The 26,347-nt window shown below is 36.9% G+C and overlaps 1 protein-coding gene across 1 annotated transcript in view; it reads left to right on the forward strand.

Moving 5' to 3' along the window:
- Positions 1 to 7,753: 7,753 nt before the first annotated feature.
- The window catches only part of mfsd2aa (MFSD2 lysolipid transporter A, lysophospholipid a), a 28,320-nt gene continuing 9,726 nt past the window's right edge, over positions 7,754 to 26,347 (forward strand). Inside the window, exons 1-5 of the mRNA XM_084092815.1 lie at positions 7,754 to 8,092; positions 10,509 to 10,646; positions 12,773 to 12,897; positions 17,250 to 17,373; positions 18,771 to 18,849. Coding sequence (XP_083948941.1) covers positions 8,000 to 8,092; positions 10,509 to 10,646; positions 12,773 to 12,897; positions 17,250 to 17,373; positions 18,771 to 18,849 — 559 coding nt within the window. The 5' untranslated portion in view covers positions 7,754 to 7,999. The remainder of the gene's footprint in view (positions 8,093 to 10,508; positions 10,647 to 12,772; positions 12,898 to 17,249; positions 17,374 to 18,770; positions 18,850 to 26,347) is intronic.

Here is a 26,347-nt window from a genome sequence, read left to right on the forward strand (position 1 = left end):
ACCCACCGGAATCGCGGGGCGGGGAGAGCGTGTGAACCGCGCTTAATGTGAATGTGAAGGCAATTCGCAGCACTAAAATAAGCATTTGAATGAAAATAGAAGCGTCTACGTCACTACTCCAATATAATCATGATTGAGCTGATGCGTCCTTTTAATTGTCTTCTGATGCATGACGCACTAATCAATATGTTGCGTCTGAACTGGCGAGGACAGCACGCGCTAATCCTTGAAAGCCAAGATGCAAACACTGGAGGTTTTGCCTTCTGTACGTTTTTTTAAAAGCATCTGTTGATTAAATGCAACTGATTTTGTTTGTATTTTTAATTATATTTGTACTTTAATTGCATGATAAATGTAGGCCTATTAAACATCACCAAAGTGTTGCAGACAGGAAAAGCAAAAAACTACTAATAAACTTATAATACCAGTAATTTGAAAGCAATAAGATATAGTGAATTAAAATAAGTAACAATAATAAAAAAATATGTTTTTTCTTTACTAGAATTGAGGTGTCTCTGATTTTTGTCATCTTGGGCAGAATAGGCAACACAACTAAATGGAAAAAAATTAAGTTTATATCAAGGAATATTTTGCATCAATCCATAGCCTATACAGTCCATCCATATCACTCTGCTCCCATATGCCCCCCAAATTTGTATTATTACTATTACAAATTGAATTGTCACCAGTCAGATAAAAATATTTTGCAGTTCACAACTGAAATTGATTTTATTCATTGCTATAAACCCAATTTAAAATGAAACTTTTTTCTTTCTTTTTTTACAAGAGAGATACAATCCAATGAAATGGTTCCTTTCAAAATGGACATTTTAGTTTAATAAAACATCTATTCCACAAACCAATAGTTGATCAGTTGATTGACTCAGACTCATTGATCAGTGTATCCTTTTAAGTTTGTTGATGAACTGGTCGTGCATTTCTTTGTATTAGCCTATATGATTTCAGTCAGGATTTCTAACTCTGCTACTTTTGTATGCTATGCAGGCACATCTATTGGAGACAAGTTATCCATGTTTTTTCCATTTAATTTAGATTCTGCACTCACATGAGAGGTTTGCGATTTAGTATAGAGCATTTATTGGTTGTGTTAATGTCATGAACCCCTCCACCCAACACACTCCTCGCAGAGGTCAGAGTGCGAACGCTATTCGAGTAGAAGTGTGATCTAATGCTTAATTGATCATCACACATCTACGCAAATGACCAGAGCAGATACAGCAGATACAGTGGAAAAGGTTTAGGTCTATCAAGTACACTGAAATTTCTATGAAAATGCTTTCACAAGCAACGTATGTGTACAGATCATTTGTAGATATGGAAGTAAAAAAGTTTATGTGGAAAAAGTGCCAGTGCTCAAAAAGAAATGTGTCTGGTATATGGTTCAGGATAATGTAGGAAAGACAACAAAAGTGTCCAGTACTATAAGAGTGCAATATTTCTTTTTAGGCTACTTTTGTAATGTGTGCAGTTAAGATGGAAATTGGGCGTATTGCATTATCATAAAACCCCTACACAAACACAGGAAAGGTGGAGAAATGAGAGTTCTGGAACAGTGATTTGTCCTAACAAGTTCAGCATTTTCTTTTTAAAAGTATGTTCAGATTATTTTTAACTAAATAAAAAAGTCTGGGACCCACACATTTTAGCATGCTCTATTAACTGCTCTGGACAACTGTTGTATAAGTCTGGTCAGTCAAAACACCCAGTCAAGTGGTCAAAAAGCTTATAATGGGCAGTAGCTACTTACTACTTAAACAAAGAACACACCTTTCAAGGAGCACATGTCTATACTCAACGCAGATTGCATTTAGGCGCCCCCTATTGCATAAATGATACATGACACTTCCTAACCATGCATTGGCTTGCATGAAAGAAACAAAAGATTTTTTTTTTCTGTTTCTTCCATCCCTCATTCCCAGAGAAATCCCATACCGTCTTATTTCCTGCCTGGAGGGTTTGTACACAGATAATTGCGTAATATTAAAATAATACAATAAGACAAAATAGAACATATTCCATAAAAATATAATATATATTAGATTTATTTTTTATTAGTAATTACAATAAGACAGTCACACACACACATATATTAACTTGTATATGTAAGTGTGTGTGCATATATATATATATATATATATATATATATATATATATATATATATATATATATATATATATATATATACGTTATATATAAGTTAATATACATTAACATGTTTTACATTATTTTACATTCTTAATTTTTTAGTTATTTGAGATATATTAAATTATTTTACCATTGTCTTTATTTAAATCTGTGGCTATTTAAACTCAACCCTCTCTGAGCATCAACACAACCTACTAACACAAAAGAAGTCACCTAAAGACATGACAGTAGTATCCAAATCCCCCACTCAGTTCTGTCTTTCTCTCCTCTTCTCGCACTCCCTTGCTTCTGTACTCCACCATCCCCCTCTTCAATGGAGGCAAAAACTTGGAGGCCACTGTCTTTGTTAAGGCAACAGATTAGCCCGAAACAAAGGGTTAAGGGAGGGTTAGCGCTGCAGGCTAGCTGCGCTCCATGTGCTGGGAGCTGGTATTGTTCTACAGAGCCTCAGACTCATATGCGCATGTGGAGAAAGGTTGGAGGCTTAACACCTTTCAGCAACTACACTGTCTACACACACTCTCTGAGGAGTAGGGGGAAAAAAAGAGCATACAACTTCATTAGGTGAAAATGAGATGCTGTACATGAACAATAATTGTTTTCACACATGGAAATGAACTGATCATGAAAGTATGTGCAGTTAAAGTAAACACAAGCTATGGATGATGACAAAAGATCTGACAAAATAATCCCTCTGCCATTCAAAGAGGTGTGTTTGAGAATAGTCTGATCTTCAGACCAACTCCTGTTTCTGCCCCTCAATCCCCATTCCCCTCATCTCACCTTTAACCCCCTCGAACCCCAATGACCTCAGAGGGTTTCAGAGACTTTTATGTGAGATTTTATGTGAGAGCTCTGAAAATGAGTTTGAGTTGCACATGAGTTTATGTTGCACATTCATGAAGTTTATCTCACCATTATACCATTCAATAGTTTGGGGCCAGTAAGATTTTTTTAATTATTAAAATAAATTATAATTCTACAGAAGGTTTCTATTCAAACAAATGCTGTTCTTTTTTTAACTTTATATTCATCAAAGAATCCTGAAAAATTTATCATGGTTTCCACAACATATTAAGCAGCACAACTGTTTTCAACATTGATAATCAGAAACGTTTCTTGTGGATCAAATCAGCATTTATTTGAATCAAAATTCAGTAAAAACTAAAATATTGTGAAATTATATTACAATTCAAAATAACTGTATAACTGTACTTATATGGTTTATAACTGTATATATCAGTTGTGTCATTTGTCTCGTTTAAATACATTAGCGGTAAACATTATTGTTTCCTGAATGGGCCATACACAAGCCAAGCAGCACGACTGATTCACATGATAAATGAACTACAGAGATCAGAGAAGCCAGTTTAAAATGTAGCAGTCGTTGTAATTGTCATGAAAACGTAATGTGTCATGACACATTCAACAGCTTTTGAGCCTGGGAAATGTGCTCATACTGATTTTTTCACAGTCAAATTAGAAGGTGAGATCTCGCTAAAGGTGGAATTTTTTTAATCATTTTGCTGTGTCTGGTAAATAATTAACTTTTTTTTATCATTAAGTACGATGATCTAATCCAAGTTCATTTGAATAAAAACTTAGTTGCATTGATTTTTCCCCCCATTTGAATAAAATGCCAGCTCGTCTATTTATTGCTTGTAATTGCACTGCTGTCCAGCAGATGACGCCACACCCTTAAATTCATTCGTCATTGGAACGGAGACCAAACTGTCTAAATGGCCACGGTGTTTGTTGATAGTAGAGAAGTTTAATTGTTAATTTGTTAATTTAGGTAATTAAATGCTGACCATGTTAATTCTTCAAAACAATATAATAATAGAGAACAAGAATACAGAATATATATCATCTGTAGCAAATGACAACAGCTCTGCAGACAAGAAATCCGTTTCAGAAATGAAATCAACTGTTATGGGGAACACAGATACAGTGGTGATATATTCAAAGCATTTTCTTGTCTTAACGATAACATACACTGTGTGTCCATGAATGAACATGCTTATGAGAACACGTGCGAGTTAGAGGCGACAGATGTCCACAGTATCAGGTTCATATGCAGCATAGCCTGCTCATTTTAGAATGTGTGTGTAAAGTTACAGAACACTCTACATAATTATGACCTCTACATTTATGCATTTGGCAGACAGTTTTATACAAAGCAACTTACATTGCATTCAGGGTGCACTTTTAAAAAAATGTGTTCTTGCTTTCCCTGGGAATCAAACCCATGACCTTGCTAGCATGCTTTTACTGATTGAGCTACAGGAAGACTTTTAAAAAAAATTGTTTAATAGTGATTAACACACTAATCCGAAGTCCTAAATATCGGACAGAAACAGTAAGAAAGAAACTGAATGCACAGAGCCTACACATCAGATATAACAGATCGAACAAGCTTTTGAAAGATTTGCACTGAAGTAGGCTATACGCTGAACAGCTGCAAATGCTGTGTATCACCCACACCCTGATTGGCTGTGATTTAAGAATCCAAGTATGTTTTAGTCGATCTAAGAATATAGATACAATGAGTCTTTTTGGAACTCCTTCACCGCAAACACAGATTTGACTAATTTTATACTCTCATTAATTCCATCATCCACACAGGTAACAGTTGGTGGGACCTCTGTTGGCAACAGTCTCTTTAAGTGTTTCAAATTCTCCTGTAAGAATAGTAACAGTAACTTCCTAGTAAATTATATTTAGCAGATGCTTTCCAAAGCAACTACAGTACGCTTAATACAGGAACAGCCTCTCTGGATCAACTCGTGGTTGTTAGGTGTCTTATTCATGGATCAATTGTGTGATCTGAACTTGAATATGCGCTCTTTAGTCAATAGAATAGTCTTCCCCAATGCTTATGCAACATAAGCTTTTTACTCCATACAGTTTTTTGTAAACTTTCCACATTCTATTCCCATTCCACAGCAGCTCAGGAGGATTGAGATCACGGCTTTGACCGGGCCAGTTCAGGATATTACATTTTTATTTTTAAACCACTCCAGCATTAGCTATCCGTTTTAATTTATTTTCCTGCTGAAAGGTGAATTCTTCCCAGCTCCACCATATTGCACCCAGATTGTTGTACTTTGCTCCATCTATTCCCCTTACAAACATCTTCAGAATTGTTCAGCTATAATACATAAAATAATAAAATATATGGAAGTAATAAAATAAAAGATGAAATAATGTACTTTGTCAAATATAGCTATTAGCATTGCACAAAAGTTATTTTTATGTCATACGATTATTTCCTTAAATTGAAATTGTTGCATGCTTTGGAATTTCCACATTTCTTCTTGTGAGTTTTGGGATCAAATCAGATTTTTGGAAATTGTTCATGGCCCTCATCATCTCAGATCTTCACATGTTGCATGGCCTTCAAGGGCAGTGTACGTGATTTGCTCTCTCATCAACCTTCATGAAAATACAGGAAGTGGGACATTTTTCATATTTTAACTGCACACAGATGGACTCTAATGAAGAGAGAAGCAACTTTTAGAGGTAGAATAAGGGTGAATGATTTCATCTGCCTCAGTTCTAGAGTAAAATGCCCACAGCTCAAAATCCAATCATCGACTGAAGAATAGAACCAAGCCCCCGTCTTACATTTTCTTCTTTTTCGATAATCCATCAAACTCAGATGGTTCTTTATTGGCATCAATGGTTCCATGAAGAACCTTTAACATCCACAGAGCCTTTACAACGCACAAAAAGGTTCTTTAAAGTGGAAAAAGTTTCTTCAGATTATTAAAAAGTTCTTCAACTTAGAAAAACAAATGGTTCTTTATAAGAACTGTTAACTGGAAGGTTCTTTGAGGAACCAAAAATGGTTATTCTATGGCATCTCTGTGAAAACATCCTTTTGAAACCTCAATAAAAAAGGAAATAATTGCATTACTTAGTTACTTTTTATTGAAAGTAATGCATTGCGTTACTTTTTCATTACATTTTTCATGTGGGCTGGCCTTGCTTTTTGTAGCCTATAATATTTGTGTTATTTATATTTGCTCACTGTGCCAGTGAGACGAGTAAATGCATGTTCACATTTAGTCCATCCACAGCGCACAGCCGCACACAACGCCTCTGCATTACTCCCAACTTCTTCTATAAGGACAGGAGAGGTGTCAGTCAATAAATGGCAAAACAAAGAAACTTGCATTACTTATTTGAAAAAGTAACTCCGATATTTTGTTGTAAATTTTAAAGTAATCCGTTACTTTAGTTAGGGGAGCGCGGGGCACAATGTAACGCGGGGCTAGTTGTAACACACTTGTTTTAAATACTTCCACACATTACGATACTTGGTGTATTTACTAGTTGCCATATCAACACTATATAGAGAAAAAATTGGGCCAAAATTAAAACAATTTTGGAAGATATCCATAGACATTTATTAAACCATAGCAAAAGTAAATTTCTTACTTAAGTTAATTTTTCATCTCTATTTTTTGTGTTTATTTAAAATTAGACAAATCTGATATTATTTTAATCTCCAATATGTTATTTAACAGTTGAGATAGTCCTTTAATGCTTCGCTAACTAGCAGAAGACACTAGCTGGGTTTAAATCCCAGTTGTGCAGGTGGGGCATGTTGTCACACTTCGTTACAATGTGCCCCTATTAGAAATATGCTATTATATTCTATACTTTTATTAATTCGATTGAGAAAACATAAAGACTGATAGTCAATATTCAGAAATTACTAATTATTTATTTGTTTTGAACTATGTTGTATAGCTGTTTTCCTGTGTTCGTAGTCAAAACTCAAAAATAAGTTTGTTTAATTATTATATTAAATATAAATTAATATATTATTATTATTATTAAATGCCATTGTTATATATGAAAAAGTTAATAATTGTATTTTATTTAGAAAATATTTTAGTTTGTCTTGTATATATATATTTTTTAGATCAGATAACATTTTAAGCTGTCATATGGTCATGTTACAATGTGCCCCTCACATATTACAATGTACCCCACCTATGGGGCATGTTATCACATTTCACTTCCATTCTTTTGGGGTATATCAAGAAAAAAGTATATACTGTATTAATAAAACAAAACCACACAATTGTACTAGACGTGGGAAATTAATGTGGGAAAAAATAAATACTCTGAACCATAAGTAGATTTACACAAACTGAGAAAGTCAAAAAGCGTTACTTTGTGTCCCGCTCTCCCTTACTTGAAAAGGTAATCTGATTACGTTACTCACGTTACTTGTAATGCGTTACCTCCCAAACACTGCATACATTGTTATTTCAAAACCTGCTCACTAAAACTGTAAAAAAACGACTGTAGTTACAAAAGGGAGAGTTACAAAGGGATTTTTTTTTCCGAATATTAAAATTAGAAGCAGAAAATAATTAAATGCATAAACATAACCCTTGCTCTGGCACTTTTTTGCTGACTCTCTTCATTAAAGTCCATCTGTGTGCAGCTGAAATATGAGAAATTTCCCACTTTTACTACATGCAGAGCATTAAGTGCCCTACTGCATATCGGAAAAATCTTATATCATAAACTGCATATTTTTTTGTTTTGTTTTTTGTGACTTTGGAGCAACAACGTGTGCACAACTTTCGATGAGTGACAAGGGGGGGAAATCGTGTGGGCGTGAACACGCCACGCCACGCCACGCCACTTCAGAGACAGCTCAGCATTCAAAACGAGGCAGAAGTGACTGAACAGCATCTCGTTTTGTTCGACCTTGGAAGCAGCTCCCTGTTAAATAGTGTTATTTAGTCAGAACACAAGGATAAAGTAGCGCACTCTGCTCCTGCAATAAAATTACCTCTGATCTGTGTTATGGCAAGAGGAGAGGGAGCAGAGCAGTTCTCATCATCCGGTCTGTTTCCTACAACCAAAACCGTGCATCAAGATGGAATCAAAATTGCTAAGGTAAGTTACCTAGTTAGAAATATAATCACTGATGTATATTTTTAACACTATGTATTTTTGAATCCAAGTAGGAAACGTTACTCTCAGAGCAAATGGTTTGATTAATTGATACGGCGGGAGTTTAGATTGATGCTGAATATAATGATTACAGCAGCACGTGTCAGCCGTTATTGAATGCGGAACAGCTACAGACGAATGACATTGATGTCATATTTGTAAATATAGAAATATAGGGTAGGCCGATGGTATTTATATTTGGGGATAGATGATATGACACATGATGATATTTGTTTCCTATACACACACTAGCTTTACTAAGATGAGGCGTGTCTGTGAGTGTGAACACCGCGAAGAAAAGCCGGATTTAAAGGGGACGTGTGTTCATTGACTCGAAGGAATAGTTAACCCAAAAGCAAATAATAATAATAAAATAAAATAAACTGTTATTATTTACACCCCCTTGCTGTTCGAAATGTTTTTAGCTTTTTCTTTCCTGTGCATAACAAAATATGTCAGGTGTTGACAGCGTCAAAACTTTGTGGTTGAAATATTCCTTAAAAGTTACAGACGGTGTTGCACATTATTTAAATGAATAGTTCCCTGTTATTTGTTTGCTGTTGTTGGCTAACTAATCCTGTCCATGATATTGTACTAGATATGTCTCACAGTCGGTGCTGATTACAGGTCAGAGAAGACTACACTAAAATAAATCCCATTGTTTTTACAAAAATAAAAATAAAATCTTGCCAGCTGTGCCAGCCAGATTAATTCTGTTAAAAAATACAGTAAAAATGTATACATATTTACAAAACAACCTGTACATTTTTACAAACAAGAGAATTGCAATTCAAACGGGTAAATCCAACAATGCACACTACTGCTAAAATCTATTTTGTATACTGACAACCACCATAATGCAGATGGTAAAAGGGGAAGCCACAGGAAGTATCATGAAGAAGTTCATCACAAGTAGCCTTTTCACAAGCTGAATTATACTAGTATGCAGAAGGTGCACAATCATTCATGCAAACACAAAACACCATCACGAAACTCGCGTGACACTAAAATAATGCATTAAACAACAGAAGATGTAATGTAAAACCCAAATGTGCATAACTGATAACAAAAATAATTAAGAATCATAATTATTTAAACAAAATACTTTAAAACGTGAAGTGTCACCCAGGAAATTCTGGGAATCTCAGTTGACAGTTTTTCACTGTAAATTATAATTTAAATAATTTCTAAATTATAATTATAAGTCACTTTACTTTAGCTCACCCAAAATGAAAATGTTGTCATTACTTACTCACCCTCAAGTTGATCGAAACCTGTATGAGTTTCTTTCTTCTGTTGAACACAAAAGATGATGTTTTTAAAGAATGTCGATAACCAGATAGTTGACGGCACCCATTGACTTCCATAGTATTTTTTTTTTCTACTATGAAAGTCAATGGGTGCCATCAATTGTCTGGTTACTGACATTCTTTAAAATATCATCTTTTGTGTTCAAAAGCACAAGGCGAACGGCCTAGTAAAATATTCTTAATGCAGCAATTTCCCAACAGACCTTTGTTACAAGATTAACACACTCTGCAGACCTTGTGCAGGTTCTCAGTGTGTAAAGAGACTGCCGATTTAATGTTTGAAGTTTAAAATCTGGTCTGTGACTGGTCAACGTTAACTGACAAAGCATAGACCATAACCATTTGGGAAGAACTAACCTCAGAGTCATCATAGTCCGATGAATAATGCTAATGCAGTCATTTATGTGTTCTGCACTTAAACAGTTCAAGCATTAGTGGTTGACCCCACCCCCCTCCCCCTCCCCTCAGCATGCTGAGCCATTTAAGGCCAAACAATTGCAAGGATTTTGTTAAGAAATCGTATAGAAAGGAGGGACAAACAACAAGCATAGTTTTACAGCTACTTCCAGTTAGAGGAAGTAGCAAAGTTTGGCTGCTAGTTAATGGTTCCATAAGCATATTAAAGCCATTAACTAAAGCATTTACCTATGACAAATGTGCAAGAAGTCAGATTTGTGAAATTACTGTGTTAATTTGAGGGAGGACCTTAAAGTGCAGGTAGAAGAGCCAAAAGTACAGTTTATCTGTAATGTCCCTGCAGAGCCAGGGAGGAATGAACTTGAGGATCTTATTACTGCTGGACTGAAATGCTAAAAGCCCTCCAGCAGTTCTGAATGGTCTTTGATGCTGAGCACTGGGATCTTTTTGGAAGAAAGAGCTTCAGATGGAACGTCGCAAAAACACGAACAGAATCCAAACTAAATCAACTCTTCCAGTTAGGGTCTTATCGCGTCCTCTTGCGGTGAAAAGTTCACTGGTCTCTCATGGCTCTTGTTTTACTTGCTACAATCACTGTCATTGTTCATCCTTTCATAATCTCTCTTTTTCAGCTCTCACCGCAGCAGGAGAGGAAAAGACCTCTGACTGTGTGGAGTAAGGTGTGTTTTGCGGTCGGAGGGGCTCCGTATCAGATCACAGGCACCGCCCTGGGCTTCTTTCTGCAAATCTTCTTGCTTGATGTGGCGCTGGTGAGTGTGTATATATATGGGAATGCTATACCTGAATGCAGAGGATCTATACCGCAAGACCTCAACACCTTCTGATTATAAAAATAAACTGGCTCAGCTATTGTTTTTCTTACCATTTCATATCACTCCATATGGATAGATAGAATGGTGAGAAAATCATCTCTCCTTGCACTCATCAAACAAAGCAAGTGAACAGTGACCCAGGTCAAGGGCAGAAACGAGAGTGAGGGAGACAGAAAGAGAGCATGTGAGAGGGCGAAAAGCAGATATAAAGCTGTTGTCTTGCAGTGTAACTTTGTAATGCTCCAGTTATCTTATTCAAAACTCCTGCTGCTTCATTTTTGTGGCAGTTCCCATAGCGATAGATGACCGAGAGACAGCCGAGCAAATGAAGGGATTGATATGAGATGTAGTTACAAAAAAATCATTGTTAATGTTTATAATATCTTAATGTCATCATGCCTTATAGTAGAAGAATGAGACTGATCGGAATATAGTTTACATTTTGCAAGAATATAAACAATTGTACAGTTGAGATTTGAAATATAATATATATCGCTTTACTGTATGTGAGTATGTTGTATATGTATAGGGATGGGAATATCTAGGCACCTCATAATTCAATTATGATTCAGACGGCTGCGATGATAAAACGATTATTGATGCATCTTTTTTTTCTATACAGGATTTCTTTTTTCTCACTGTGTGATTATGTATGTGGATGAAGTTGGATATCATTTTATATCTAACTTTATATATCGAACTGTGCGATAATATAGTCCACATTTTGCAATGATATAAACAGTCACGCAGCCGAGATTTGCTTTACAGTATATAGTTGTACAAGAGTGCACTGTATATATGCGGATAAAGCTGTAAATACTTATGTATCACACTTCATATATAGACCTGTGCAATAATATAGTTAACATTTTGCAATGATTTAAACAATCATGCTGCCGAGATATAGTATTTATTGTAGGGTTGAGGGAATTCTTCTTTTTCGGTCTTCTACCGATTCGCGTCGATTCACAAATTTCGACAAATTCACTTCTTTAACTACGCAGTACTACTTAAAGTTATTGGCAAGTTATAGTGTTATTAATCACGATAAGCCAGCTTTTTCACAGCTTATTGCGCTTGCATGGTTAAATACACACACAATTATGTCAAAATGCACATCGTGTGGAGTATTCATGTAAACACAGTCTGTTATGTCCTACGCGAACATAAACAGTTATGAGAAAATTGGATGTGTAACAGTATATTAGATCCATGCATTAATTCTTAAAGGGGCAGCAGCCTCATAAACTGTTGCTGTCCGTTTCATTAATGCTAATTAAAAAAAAATCACTCACTACTTTTGACTGATTCACTTTTGTATCTCTAAAATGAATCAATTTTTATTTAATTCATACGGTGAAGACTATACAGTTTTATTTTTACATTTGATTATTCAATTTCTGTAGTATCTTACTACGTTAAATAAACCTAGGCTACTGTAACTTAAAAAAACGTAGTTTATTTTATTTGTATATTGTTTGTAAATTGCTTCTTTGTTCCTATGTTTAATATCAAAAATAAAATAAAATTGCCTGCCTTGCTTTACTACGGAAGACTGCCTGCCATGTGTGTAGTGATTGCAGTCAGCTTAATAGTAATATTGGGTTGATTAAAATGGGAAGAAATGCTAAATAAATTTCAAGGTTCACATTTAATTCCGTGGGATTTTTTTTTTTCTTCAAGACCTATTACACTGTCTACCGCAGTCAAATAGGAAAAGTAACTAGAATCACATCTATTCATATATCGAATCGAAATTTGATTCAAAATCGAGAATCTATTTGAATCGAATCGTGAGGTACCAAGAGATTCCCACCTCTGATATATTGATTTATGTGAGTGTACTGTATGTAAAGTTGGATGTACAGAAAATATATTGCAGAGTGATAATATAGTTTACTTTCTATCGAATACAGGTTACACAAACCGCTTTGTCCAACCCTGTGGGATTTTCTGAACAATTATGTTGATTCCATTACAGTGGATTCTCACAGTTGAGACTTTTAGAGAGCAATGCTGCATGTAAATCCTACACTGACTAATGACCGAGTTTGTCTTTCTAGTTGGATCCCCTCAATGCTTCTGTGATCCTGTTTGTGGGTCGGGCCTGGGATGCTGTGACTGATCCTACAGTTGGGTTTTTAGTAAGCAGAACCCCATGGACACGACACGGACGCATGATGCCCTGGTATGTGGCTTTTAAAAATGCACACAATTAGGGCGAATTTCACGATTCGATTCAATATCAATTATTTTGGATAATATCAGGTACAGTACATGGCAAATTTTCTCAAGGGAAAAAAAATCTCTCAACTAATGCTGTAAACTATATACATGGGAGTCAGTTGGTACTAAATTACTATAATATTTTTAATTAACTGATTCGTATGCAAACACTTAATACACTCAAGGAAGTTTTTTAAAGTTATAATACAACTTTACCATTACATAATTATATTTCTACTCCAATTAGTTTTTTTTTAACTATATAAACATTTAAATGATGGCTGTCATAAAAACATTGATTTGTTCAAACATGCATTAAATATTGAAGAACAATTAAAATTATAATGAATAATATGGTGCTTATATTTAGCTAGATGCTCCTCTCTAAAATGTAGCTGACGAGTTATGGTCACTGACCAGATAAATTACATGACATTGTTTACAAGATGTTTTAATGATGTCTTTCCACGGTTGACACTGATTGAACGATTACATGAGACATGATACGGACTGCTTGAAGTCGTACTGTATCTTTTAACATGCTTTCAGATGTTCATTCATGTTTATTTTACGCTGTAACTGGTATTAAAGCGGTGGAGATGATCATTTCATGTGATTCATGCCACTTCTTGAACTGAGGCGCTACAGAGATCTATCACGGCACATTAAACAGCGGCAAAATGGTATTTAGATTTTTAATTTTCTAATAAGATGGACAGAATTTGAAATCTGAGACTTTGTTTCAAATTAAAAGTAACAATGCACATAGCTTATTGCGATTTGTTGGATGGTAGGCGCTCCACAATGTTCAGTTCATTCATCAACTGAAAACAGGATAGACTAATAGATTCTTGGGATTTAAGAATTGATATCGTTTCGTAAAAATGAGAATCGATTAAAATCGAGAAATCAATATTTTTTCCTCAGCCCTACACACAATGAAATTGTCCTGTAATGCAGGCTGAATGTGAAATGTCCGTGATGCTACTTTCTAAATTCATGGGAAAATGAAATGAAATCAAAACTCTGTGAAAACCCAGCCATTCCCACAGTTTCAGCTTAGTTAGATACAGAGTGAAAGATACATATCTGAGAGTGAGAAATGAGCAGTAGCTATGGTGATGGAGCCAAGTTCACCTGTTACAAGAGGTTACTAGAGTGTACAAGAGTGCCACGTGGTGTCATTTCTCTGGAATTTTGTTGACTGCTCATGCATGCACTCAGATGTGTCATAAAAACTATGAACAAAAATGCAAATAAAAAGGTTTATAGGGTTGTTTACCTTCAATCCCTATCAGTAATCCAAAAGAAAAGGCAGTACACACACCCTCACTCTCCATAAGTGGGAACTTACTGGTTCTCTTTATATACGTTCATTATAAAACATTATCCATGACTGAGAAAACTATACTCATTAAATGGAATGAATTAGAAACTTTTTAATAAAATTAATTGATTGAATCAAACTTTCAAAGACAAAGGGTGTGTTTGTGAGTGTGTACAAGTATTCAAAATGAAATCAAGTGAAATACAGTGCAAATCTCTTGTTATATTTGTGAGATGTGGGATGTTGAGTGCAGAAAAAAACTCTTGCTTTCTGATTGACTCAGCTGAACACACCACCAGAATTGACCAATCATGATCCAAGCAGGATGCAGGCTATATCTGAGAGAGGCAGTTTAAAAAAAGCGGTTTGTTGCTGTGTCAGAGTCTGTTTTGAGTTTCAGTTTTGAGTTTACTGTGCACATTGGCAGCCATATAGATGGGGAAATGTGTAATGTGTAAATATATATATAAAAAATAATAATGTGTACGATGTGATTTGTGTATTTTGATTAAATTCTGATACCTTTTAATAATTAAGACATTATTTTATTCAAATAATACATTTGACATTTTATTTTGACCATGTTGTCCTTCTAACAAAGAGATTAAGTCAGTCTGCCCATTCACTCAGCTCAGAAACTGAACATCAATACTTTGTCAATGTATTCAGTTCAACCACGTGCGGTTTCATGTCATCTATACATTATACACCCCATCGCCAAATCATAGAAAAATTCAGTTAAGACAGTTGTATTCATCTTAACAATACACAACAAATCAATATACAGAAAAACTGATTTCTAAAATAAGGTATAGGCCACAAATCTGTGAGTAGGTTACAGTTTTCAAAACTGAACAGGTGATGTTGTGTAATATTCTGTAAGAAACTGTTCCAGCGGGTGGAGTTTACTGATACTGAATATTACACATCACCATGTGTACTCCATTAACTGGAACAGATTTTCACTGGAACTGAATATTACATCCAAATATTGTTATGTAATCAATCAGCATATTGTTGTGTAACTTCACCTATTGGAACAGTATTTCACAATTTTTCACTGGAACTGAATATTACATCCAAATATTGTTATGTAATCAATCAGCATATTGTTGTGTAACTTCACCTATTGGAACAGTATTTCACAATTTTTCACAGGAACTGAATATTACAAACAACGATTGCGAAAGCGTGCATGGATTATGAATTTGTTCACGGTTACCGTTGTACGTATTTTTTTATTTTTTTCTGTATAGTTCTATTGTGTTAATAAATTTTGCATTCTATTTTGGCTTTCTCGTGTGTCCCTATTTTTGTTGTGTCCCTTTTGAGCCACGGGGCGAAACGGGTATGGATTGAAAAACCAAAGCAACTGTACGGTTTACAAATCTGAGCACAGCTGAGACTTTTTCTCTGGTAGCCTACTTTTGGCGTAGGATATTTATTTCCGTCAAGGTCAGGCTGCGATGTCAAATGTATTCCCAGGAATGAGTGATGCGCTTTCCGCTTTTAAAGTTTTATAAAATAAGTAGCCTATATGGCTTGAATGGTTTAAAAGCATTAGCAAGAATAAAAGCGCATCATATAATGTAACGCCATGCAGCCAAAGGATGACAGAAAAAAATGGATGCTGCGATAATTGCGTTAAATATTTACTTAACACGGAATCTTTTCCCATTTCTACCAGTAACGCTTATTCAACTTCCAGCGTCTACTACCTGCGCAGATATCAACGGCACAACTGGGTTGTAGGTTGTCAGGTTGAGCTCACAAATGGGTTGAAATTTGTATGATGTGTTGATTGCGCGAGTAGGATGGGCTTCATACAAGATCTGGCAACTGGACAACCTTGGAATAATATATTGATGTGATTTATTCATATAACGATGTTTGGGCCATACAAATAACGGGAGTTTCACGGGAGAAATAACAAAACGGGAAGGGGGCGGGAAATGGGTGTAAAAAACAGGAGACTCCCGGGGAAAACGGGAGTGTTGACAGGTATGTCAGTGACAGTCAAAAATAATAATACAATTACATTTATTCATTTAGCAGACAGCTTAAAAAAATAGTTTTTTGTTTTTACCGGAAATTACATTTAAAGTTTTAGCCGAAAACCAAAACCGATACTAAAGACTTATGCTGTTCAGGTTTTTCATTTCAAGAAACCCCAACACTTCAGGTCGACTTTGCACCTGGGCCATGTTTCCATTACAATATTGCACGATGCACGGGAAACGGAGATCCCATCAGTTATCCAGATACAGAAGATACTTAGTTTAAACACACCATGTACTGATTGGCTAATGATCCGGTTTGCTTGAACAGATCCCGGTGATCGCATGTTTATGCCAAGTGAAAACGCAGCCTATTTCAACTGGATAGAATTGACATTGCTACTCAAACCAAAGTTGCACTGTATGTATTTAAACTACTACTTCTATGAAAACATGAGCATACAATTGAGCAGACTCTGTGGAATACTGTATCCCAGAATTCAATGTGTTTTTTTTCTTTTTTTTTCTCCTGCTGTACGTACACACTGCTTTCATTGTCAGTCTGAACTTTCGATTTCAGAGTCTCTTAGTGGTCTGCGTTTTCCTAGTAGACTCTCTGATGGGATTGGTGCCCAGAGCTTTGGAATAAGGTGGTGTGATTAAAGCCTTTTCACGCCCGCCAAATTCTTGTTGGCTCAGTTAGCTTGACATGCTGTGAAACCATGTGCAGCAGAGGCCCTTGTTCAGAGCCAGAGGGGAAAGCCTCCTTACCTCACTTAACCTCATACAGATGAGCTAATTCACACGTAAAAACACCCTTGTGACCGTTTTCAACCTCAAACATCAAATGAGATGCTGTGTGGGATTTAAAAAAAAACATTTTTACTGATTCTACTGTAAAAACGAAAGTTGAACATTTGTAACAGGCCTCAGTTTGTACAAGTAGATGATGATGATGATGATGATGATGATGGCCTTCTCTCTCTGCAGGATTCTGGTGTCCACCATACCGGCTGTATTGTGTTATTTCCTGATATGGGTGGTTCCGCCTATAGAGCAGGGAAAGATTATGTGGTATCTGCTCTTCTACTGTCTCTTCCAGACTCTCCAGACAGTTAGTACATTTAGTACATTATACACATATTTATAGTTCTTGATGAATTAAATGTAACATGATGTGATGTGATGTGATGATATATATATAAAATTCTTGCATGACAACTACTTGTTAATCATTTGGACACAATTTGCGTTTCTCGTAGTAATAAAAGCTTTTTGATCTAAATGATTAGGCTGAAATGTTTAAAATTAGGTAGGAATGTCCTTTAAACTAATCTTTTAATTTTAAAACTAATGTTTTAACACTTTTTTATATATTTTTTTATGAAAGAGTAGGACTGCAAGGAAAAGCTGATAAAGGACCTGCATAAATAAAATCTCCTTCAATTCTGTTTAAATCACATACTCATACTTCCATTATTTAAAACATTTAAATGACTTTATTATATAGTAAAGCAGGGGTTCTCAATTTCCAAGGACCCCCTCATATTTATAACAGTGACTGAGCCCAAAGTTAATGTGGGTGGGGTTAATGAACACAGTATGTTTTTTTTTGTTTTTTTTTGCACAAATGGTCTCCACCCAGGGTCGTACGCAGGGTTTTTATAAATACTGAGGTCCCAAAATTGATCTTATCATCGCGATTTGCAATATCATTGCAGCACCAAATTAGAGTGAATATTAGGCAATTATATTATATATCATTATATTTATATTTAATGAAATTATATAGCTTTTATTATATACACTATATACGGGGACCTCAGTGGTGGGTATGGCCCTGTCTCCACCCTATACACTTTTTAACAATACAGCACAATTTTATAATTTACTGTATTTTCCAGAAAATAAGTTGCACCTGAGTGTGTCAAACTTCGTCGCGTTGTTGAGAAACACACACACGCATGCATGCACACATAAAACATGTAGGCGTATTAGGCTATTTCCCTCAACATACAACATTTATTTTAAAACAGCAAGTCTAAACGAATCAATTTGAAATGAAACTGAAACTGCACAGAGGTCGGGCTCACGCATCTCTCATTCGGTCCAAAGTTTCCATATTTGAGATGTAGCCTAACATTTAGATGCTAAACTATTTATGTTAACCATTTATGTAAAGAAAGCTTCATACTTCAGTCCCAATATAAACCAGCATCTTCACATGCGGAGAAATGAGATGCATGTAAATAGCATGTTTCAGATGATAAAGAAAACGTGACTTGTAGTCCGGAAAAAACGGTAGGCTGTAACCAAATTATTTTGCGGACCCCCTGGCTATGGGTTGGGGAACCCCACTTTGAGAACCGCTGTAGTAAAGAATCAGAAGGTGTGTCCAAAATTTTGACTAGTTGTGCATAATGAATGCATTGTTACTTTGCATATTATGGAATTCAGCCAGCAATGAATGTGTTTTTGAATGAATGTCACTGTGTGTTTGTGTGTGTTTAGTGCTTTCATGTGCCGTACTCCGCACTGACCATGTTCATCAGCACTGAGCAGAGGGAGCGAGATTCAGCCACAGCGTACCGTAAGAGCATTTACACATTTTAATGCATTACTGTTGCAATCGGCTACATAATATACGCAGCAAACACATTATAATTGAACAATACTCTACAATTTAGGTAAGAATTTTTTGAAAGAAGAATTTTTTGAAATGTTTTTGAAAGAAGTCTCTTATGCTCACCAAAGCTGCATTTAGTTGATCAAAAATATTTCACAGTATTTTTTGAAATGTTATTACCATTTAAAATATCCATTAAATTTTTTTCCTGTATTAATATATTTTAAAATGAAATGTAGTCCTGTGCTGAATTTTCAGCAGCCATTACTTTAGTGTCATAATTTTTTTAAATATGCTTAGAAACATTTATTATTATTATTATTATTATTATTATTATTATTATTATTATTATTATTATTATTTTTATTATTGACGGTTTATTTTAGCAGAAACCATTTATACTTTTTTCAGGATTCATTGATAACTAGAAAGTTGAAAAGAACAGCATTTGTTTTAAATATATTTTAATTTGATATTTTAAAATTATTTTTGGCGTCAGTGACTTTTGATCAATTTAAAGCATCCTTGATGGATAAGTGTTAATTTCTTTAAAAAAAATAAAATAATAATCTTGCTGACCCCATACTTTTGAAGAGTGTGTGTATGATTTGTGACACCTTGGGGTGTAACAAATCAAACCAAAAAACCACGATACACTTATGTCACAAACAAATTTTTCTTCCTTGACATTTGAATAAATAGTAATTAGGGGTGTAACGGTACACGTATTAGTCCCAAAAATTTTCTTTATGCTTCTTATGTGTACAAGACAAAGACAGCGTTGTGGCCTAACCATCAATAATCACAATAAGCTCCATGTTTTGTTACTTTCGATAAGAAACAAATTGTGTCCATTTTGTGTCTTTCAAATTCTGTCCATTTTATCATGAAAAAAAAAAGAAAAATGCGTTTTGATGCTCTTTAATGTGCCGTGACACATCACATACACACACGATATATATATATATATATATATATATATATGCGAGTAAACACGATCATCTCTTCCTCTAATATTAGTTACAAAATAAACATGAATGACCATCTGAAGGTGTGTTGAAAGATTCAGTACAACTTACTGAAACGTGTCATATCTCCTGTAATCGCTCAATCAGTGTTTCAACAGCCAAAAGACATCAATAAAACAGCTTGTAAACAATGTCACATAGCATTACAATTACCTCAGGCCCCCGTGGGGACCCTGGGCACCCCCTTGCTGTTCGTTAAAGGCGACAAATAGGGCAACTTGTCCCAACTACTCATGACATGCCCTGGATAGATATTGGCAATTAAATCAGCCATATGTTTCTCTTCCCTGAAGGCAGTGGCAAAGGGTCAATCAAGCAATATGAACATTAGTTCTTCTTGCAAGAGTATATCATCCTTGTGTCCCTGATATCTGCTGGAGTTCGCGGCTCAGTGCATCCCCTGGTTGAGCTCCGAGGTGGGTGGGGAGCAAAGATGATCAATCAAAATCAAAACAAATATGGCCAACAAACAAACCTCAAAAAGGTAAATATTGGAAAAGAATTCAGATGATGACATAAACGTGGATGTGTACTGATAAGGTTTATCCTCTTAGATTGTCAGGGCAAATACTCTGGCTGGTTTTCCAATGAAAGCCACTACCCACCTATATCTGAACAGCAGTAGAGCAATAGTTAGAACAAGAGAACTTCAGGATATGGATGAATCTGAAATTGCCACAGAATTAACACAAGGGGCCCTATTTTAACGATCTGAAACGCAAGTATCAAGCGCGAAACACAAGTAACTTTGTGGGTGGGTCTTGCGCGCTGTTGCTATAATACCGGCGGGATAAATGACTCTTGCGCCCGACGCAAATCTAAAATGGGTTGGTCTGAAGTAGCTTCATTCATATTCATAGGTGTGGTTTGGGCGTAACGTGAAATAAACCAATCAGAGCGACATCTCACATTCCCTTTAAGAGCAGGCGCGCTTGTTCTATAGCGGATTCCTATTATAACAGCGGATTTGCCAGGCACACGCTAGGAGCGGTTCACAGCCGAGGAGACCGACGTTCTTGTCAGGGCCGTAAAAGACAGAGAAGTGACATTGTATGGGGATGGGAGAAACGCACCCAAATTACCTTCGGTTAAACAGGCGTATAATAATTTGGGTAAATGTGTAAGCTAGATTTATGCCCATTTTTTCACATCTTCATGGACACAACAATGATTTCCCTCGTGTGTTAATATTTTTCCTTGTAATAATGTATGATTTGCAAAAATTAAAACTGCTGCTTCTGTGTAGATGAGAGAATCAAAGTGTATGCGTGATGTGCACACGCTACATTGATTATGGCCAAGCATGCGCCCTTAAAATAGCATATGAATAACATGCGCAATGTGACTTTAGACTAGGTTTTTCCTGGTCAGTGGCGGAATTCTTTTCTAAACCTGCAAAATAGCACCAGGGAACGTTTGCGCCAGAACACGCCTCCTCTTTGTGCTGAACCGCCCCCGGGAGCGCAAATGCATTTCCTAGTTTACCGACGTGCGTCCGTGGAGGGAAAAGTCCGCTGTGCGCGGGTGCAAAATAGGAATGATACAATGATACACGGTGTACAAAGTCAATTGTGCTGGGTGCAAGATAGGGCCCAAGAAGGTGTTACAAGTGTGAAGAGGATTTCAATCAAAAAAGGAGATCAAATAATAAAGACTGGCACATACAGTCATGTGAAAAAGAATCCTATTGAATTATGTGGTTTATGTATCAGGACATAATAAAAAATCAAATGTCTTTGATTAACTGATGATCAGCAGGTGTGATCAGCTCTATAAAAGCAGAAGTTTTGGTAGTTTGTTGGTCTGGAGCATTCTGGTGTGTGTTAACACAATGCCAAGGATAAAATCAGCAATGATCTTCGAGAAGCAATTGTTGCAGCCATCAATCTGAGAAGAAACAAAACATTTTGAAGTCCATCATTCTACCGTAAGGAAGATTATTCAAAAGTGGAAAACATTCAAGAGTGGACATCAAATTTACCCCAAGGTCAGACAAATGCCCACAAACCTCAATGAACTGAAGCAACGTTGTAAAGAATAGTGAGCCAAAGTTTCTTCAGAACGATGTGAGAGACTGATACTGTCAAACAGAAAACGATTCCTTTCATTTTAACTTATTGGCTCTACAAGCAATTGAATCATTGGGTGTACTTTGTTTTTCCACCCATGGCTTTTCCATTTTGGCTTTATTGTTGTTAAATAAATAATGACACAGTCTAATGTCATGTGTTGTTCAACATTCAAGACAGTGGCCAAGTGGACTTCCCAGCAAATTTACCCCAAGGTCAGACAAATGCCTAGCCTAGAAATCTAGACGCACCCTAGCGGCAGCAAAATGTATTTTGCAGCCAGGGTAGTCTAGCAACTCTCCATTGACTTTCGAGCTGCAAAAACCTAAATTGGGTCAGGCCAATCACGTCGTGTATAGAGTAGGCGGGGCGGGCTTAACATAATGACGACAGAGTTGCGACGGTTCCCTGCTGCTTGAAAACAAAGAATGGCGGCTGCTTGCGAACAGTCTTTCGAATCGGCTTTGGCCGCGACTCTGGAGGACTTGGAGTTAAGTTTTTCTTTGAGAAAAGAGCAAAGAACGGCACTTAAGTCATTCTTAAAAAAAGGAAGATGTGTTCGTAGTTTTGCCGGCCAGATATGGCAAAAGTTGAATCTATCAACTAGCTCCGCTGTTGGGAAAACGCTCTGGTTGGTTGAAGCGCTGTCCTATTGCGTGCAGAGGGAATTTGAAAGACAGCCGTTTATCCCGCCCCTCGGATTGAGCCGTGTCTTTGGTGAGTTGCCAGACCTAACATCTTTGTAGGTCTGGCTTGCCAGGCTAACAAATGCCCACAAGCCTCAATGAACTGAAGCAACGTTGTAAAGAATAGTGAGCCAAAGTTTCTTCAGAACGATGTGAGAGACTGATACTGTCAAACAGAAAACGATTCCTTTCATTTTAACTTATTGGCTATACAAGCAATTGAATCATTGGGTGTACTTTGTTTTTCCACCCATGGCTTTTCCATTTTGGCTTTATTGTTGTTAAATAAATAATGACACAGTGTAATGTAATGTGTTGTTCAACATTCAAGACAGTGGCCAAGTGGACTTCCCAGCAAATTTACCCCAAGGTCAGACAAATGCCTAGCCTAGAAATCTAGACGCACCCTAGCGGCAGCAAAATGTATTTTGCAGCCAGGGTAGTCTAGCAACTCTCCATTGACTTTCGAGCTGCAAAAACCTAAATTGGGTCAGGCCAATCACGTCGTGTATAGAGTAGGCGGGGCGGGCTTAACATAATGACGACAGAGTTGCGACGGTTCCCTGCTGCTTGAAAACAAAGAATGGTGGCTGCTACTGGAGAACAGTCTTTCGAATCGGCTTTGGCCGCCACTCTGGAGGACTTGGGGTTAAGTTTTTCTTTGAGAAAAGAGCAAAGAACGGCACTTAAGTCATTCTTAAAAAAAGGAAGATGTGTTCGTAGTTTTGCCGGCCAGATATGGCAAAAGTTGAATCTATCAACTAGCTCCGCTGTTGGGAAAACGCTCTGGTTGGTTGAAGCGCTGTCCTATTGCGTGCAGAGGGAATTTGAAAGACAGCCGTTTATCCCGCCCCTCGGATTGAGCTGTGTCTATAGCCGCTTTCCGACCAAGTAGTTACAGGAACTTAGTTCTAGGAACTGTCCACTTCTAAACAGTTCTAAGAACTACTCTCCCCCAAACTCGGTTTTGCTGTTTGCGTTCGCACTGGCCAAGTGGCCATAGGAACTGGTAGGAGGGGTAAGGGAGTGACGCAAGCACGGTGACTCTTATTTTGACGGCGCGACGGACCTTTATTTTGGCGGCGCTGAGAACGCCAGAGCAAACAATGCTCGCATTCTCTGTGTTTATTAGTTAGCGATCTGTCTAACAGTACTGTTTAATGTGTTATTAAATAGAACTGTTATAGAAAGTAGACAGTATATGAAAAAAAGGTTATTACTAGCCTTTGCCGTGTGGTTGATGGCCAGTGTTGATAGCTGGGCAGATAAACATAAGTGTTTGGCTTGGTCCCCTCAAAGTTGCGTTGGATTTTCTCTTCAGCATAAAGGTTTAGAGACCCATCTATCACTGTTTTACATGTTTGTATAGTTAGTTTATGGAGTAAATATATAGGCTATAATCTGTGTGTTTACATTCTAGCTGTTTTAAAAATGGCGGGTGCTGGTGTTCCGTGTGCGTTCGGTCAATCAGCGTACACTAACGTCACGGGTAGTTCCTATAGTGCTGGTTTAGACCCTACTCTGAAGTAGGACCTAAATTAGTTCCTCCAAATGGAGTTCCTAGAACTAAAATCGTTCCTAGTTCCTGCGGTGCGAACACGCCGACATCCGGGTACTTTAGCCAATAGTTCTAGGAACTGTGAAAAGGTTCCTCCGGTCGGAAAGCGGCTAATAGTGAGTTGCCAGACCTAACATCTTTGTAGGTCTGGCTTGACAGGCTAACAAATGCCCACAAACCTCAATGAACTGAAGCAACGTTGTAAAGAATAGTGAGCCAAAGTTTCTTTAGAACGATGTGAGAGACTGATACTGTCAAACAGGCCCGGGGTGGGTAATCGGGAGAATTGGGAGAACTCCCGGTGGGCCGCTTCACTTTTGGGCCGGTCGAGGATTTTTTTTTCCACATTTGTCACGTTAGTTACATTAGGCTACATGTTCCGGATTCTGACACCGCAGCGCGCAGCCTCTGCATGGGTTGTACCATGTGAGGGAGTTCTCCCCTCCCCTCCTATAGAGTTGGTTGGGTCCATAGCCCGTCTTTTCCAAAAACTTTTCTCAGGTAGGCTACCGCGGCGCTGGGCCCATAGATATCATATATAAACGCTAGATGTCTCGTGCGCGCTGCTGGCCAGTGGAGGTCGACGTCCACACGTGGCGGCCATCTTGCCACAGTGTCCTCGCTCACTCGTAACATGGTGCATGTACTTTTAAATAACCATAACTTGCTCAATTTTCTACCGATTTTCAAACGGTTTGGTTTGTTATAAACGTCAGAGATGTAGTTATGACACTGCATACATATGAATAATTCTAACATACATGTTCAAGCATTCGGAATTATAGCCACGTTAATAACGTTTGTAAGAAACCAAACAGTTTGTAAATCCGTCAAGATTTCAGCGAGATAAGAGGATTTGTGTGCATGCTGATCACTCACCTTAATTCACAGCTTCACTGTGACAAGATGGCCGAACGGTGATGCCGGAAGTGACTGCGCCATAAGACATCTAGCGTTTATATATGATATCTATGGCTGGGCCGGCCCTACCGCAACGGTACGCCTCAGGGAAGATGGATGGGAGGAAGAGGCCAGGGGGTATGGAAGCTTGTTTCCGCCACAGAATAAAACATTTTAAAAGATAATTGCGACATTTTATCTCACAATTGCGAGTTTACATATCGCAATTCTGACTTTATTTCTCAGAATTGCGAGATATAAAGTCAGAATTGCGTGAAATAAAGTCGCAATTGCGTGTTATAAAGTCAGAATTGCAAGATATAAAGTCAGAATTGTGTGAAATAGTCGCAATTGCTTCTTATAAAGTCTAAGTGAATTATTATTTAACCTTTACATTATTTGTTGAACCATGGTATTAATTTATATTATATTTATATGGTATTTATTTATTATAAACTACACAATAGTAAGAGCTGAACTGTTGCTTCATTTATCCAATTTGGAAAAAGTGCTAATTTGGAATTCCACCATGGAAAAAGTGGGCCGGTATTGGGCCTGAAACTCCCGGGCTGAAAACAACTTATTGGCTCTACAAGCAATTGAATCATTGGGTGTACTTTGTTTTTCCACCCATGGCTTTTCCATTTTGGCTTTATTGTTGTTAAATAAATAATGACACAGTGTAATGTCATGCGTTGTTCATCTGAGGTTGTATTTACCTAATTTAAGACCTAAAGACCAGAGGATTTTTATTATGTTCTGATACGTAAAACCATACAATTCTAAAGGGTGTGCTTTCTTTTTAACATGACTGTATGTCCTGATTTTCAACAAACCTCATCCACCAGAATGGATCCGTTTAGGATATCTGAGAGTCCCTGTCGACATCTTCATTCCAAATACTCTGAGATGCTTCAACTGTCAGAGGTTTGGTCATAGTTCTGCTGGAATGCCCTAACAAATCTTTTTGTCATAACTGAAGGACATAAGGGAAACTGTTCAAAATTGCCGAAATGCAGGAATTGCACAGGTGACTATCCATCTCCATCAAAGAACTGTCCCTCATGGATAAAAGAAAAAGAAATTCAAAAAGGGAAATGCCTTAAAGAGTGAAAGACTATGCAGAAGGTTGAAATGTTTCCTATTTTTCAGTTTGAAAAATCAAGTGGCTGAGTGCAGATCTGACCTTTTGAGAGAGAGAACCCATAATTAATCAGCAAA

This window comes from Abramis brama (assembly GCF_963993115.1).
Source record: "Abramis brama genome assembly, chromosome: 19".
NCBI lineage: Eukaryota > Metazoa > Chordata > Actinopteri > Cypriniformes > Leuciscidae > Abramis > Abramis brama.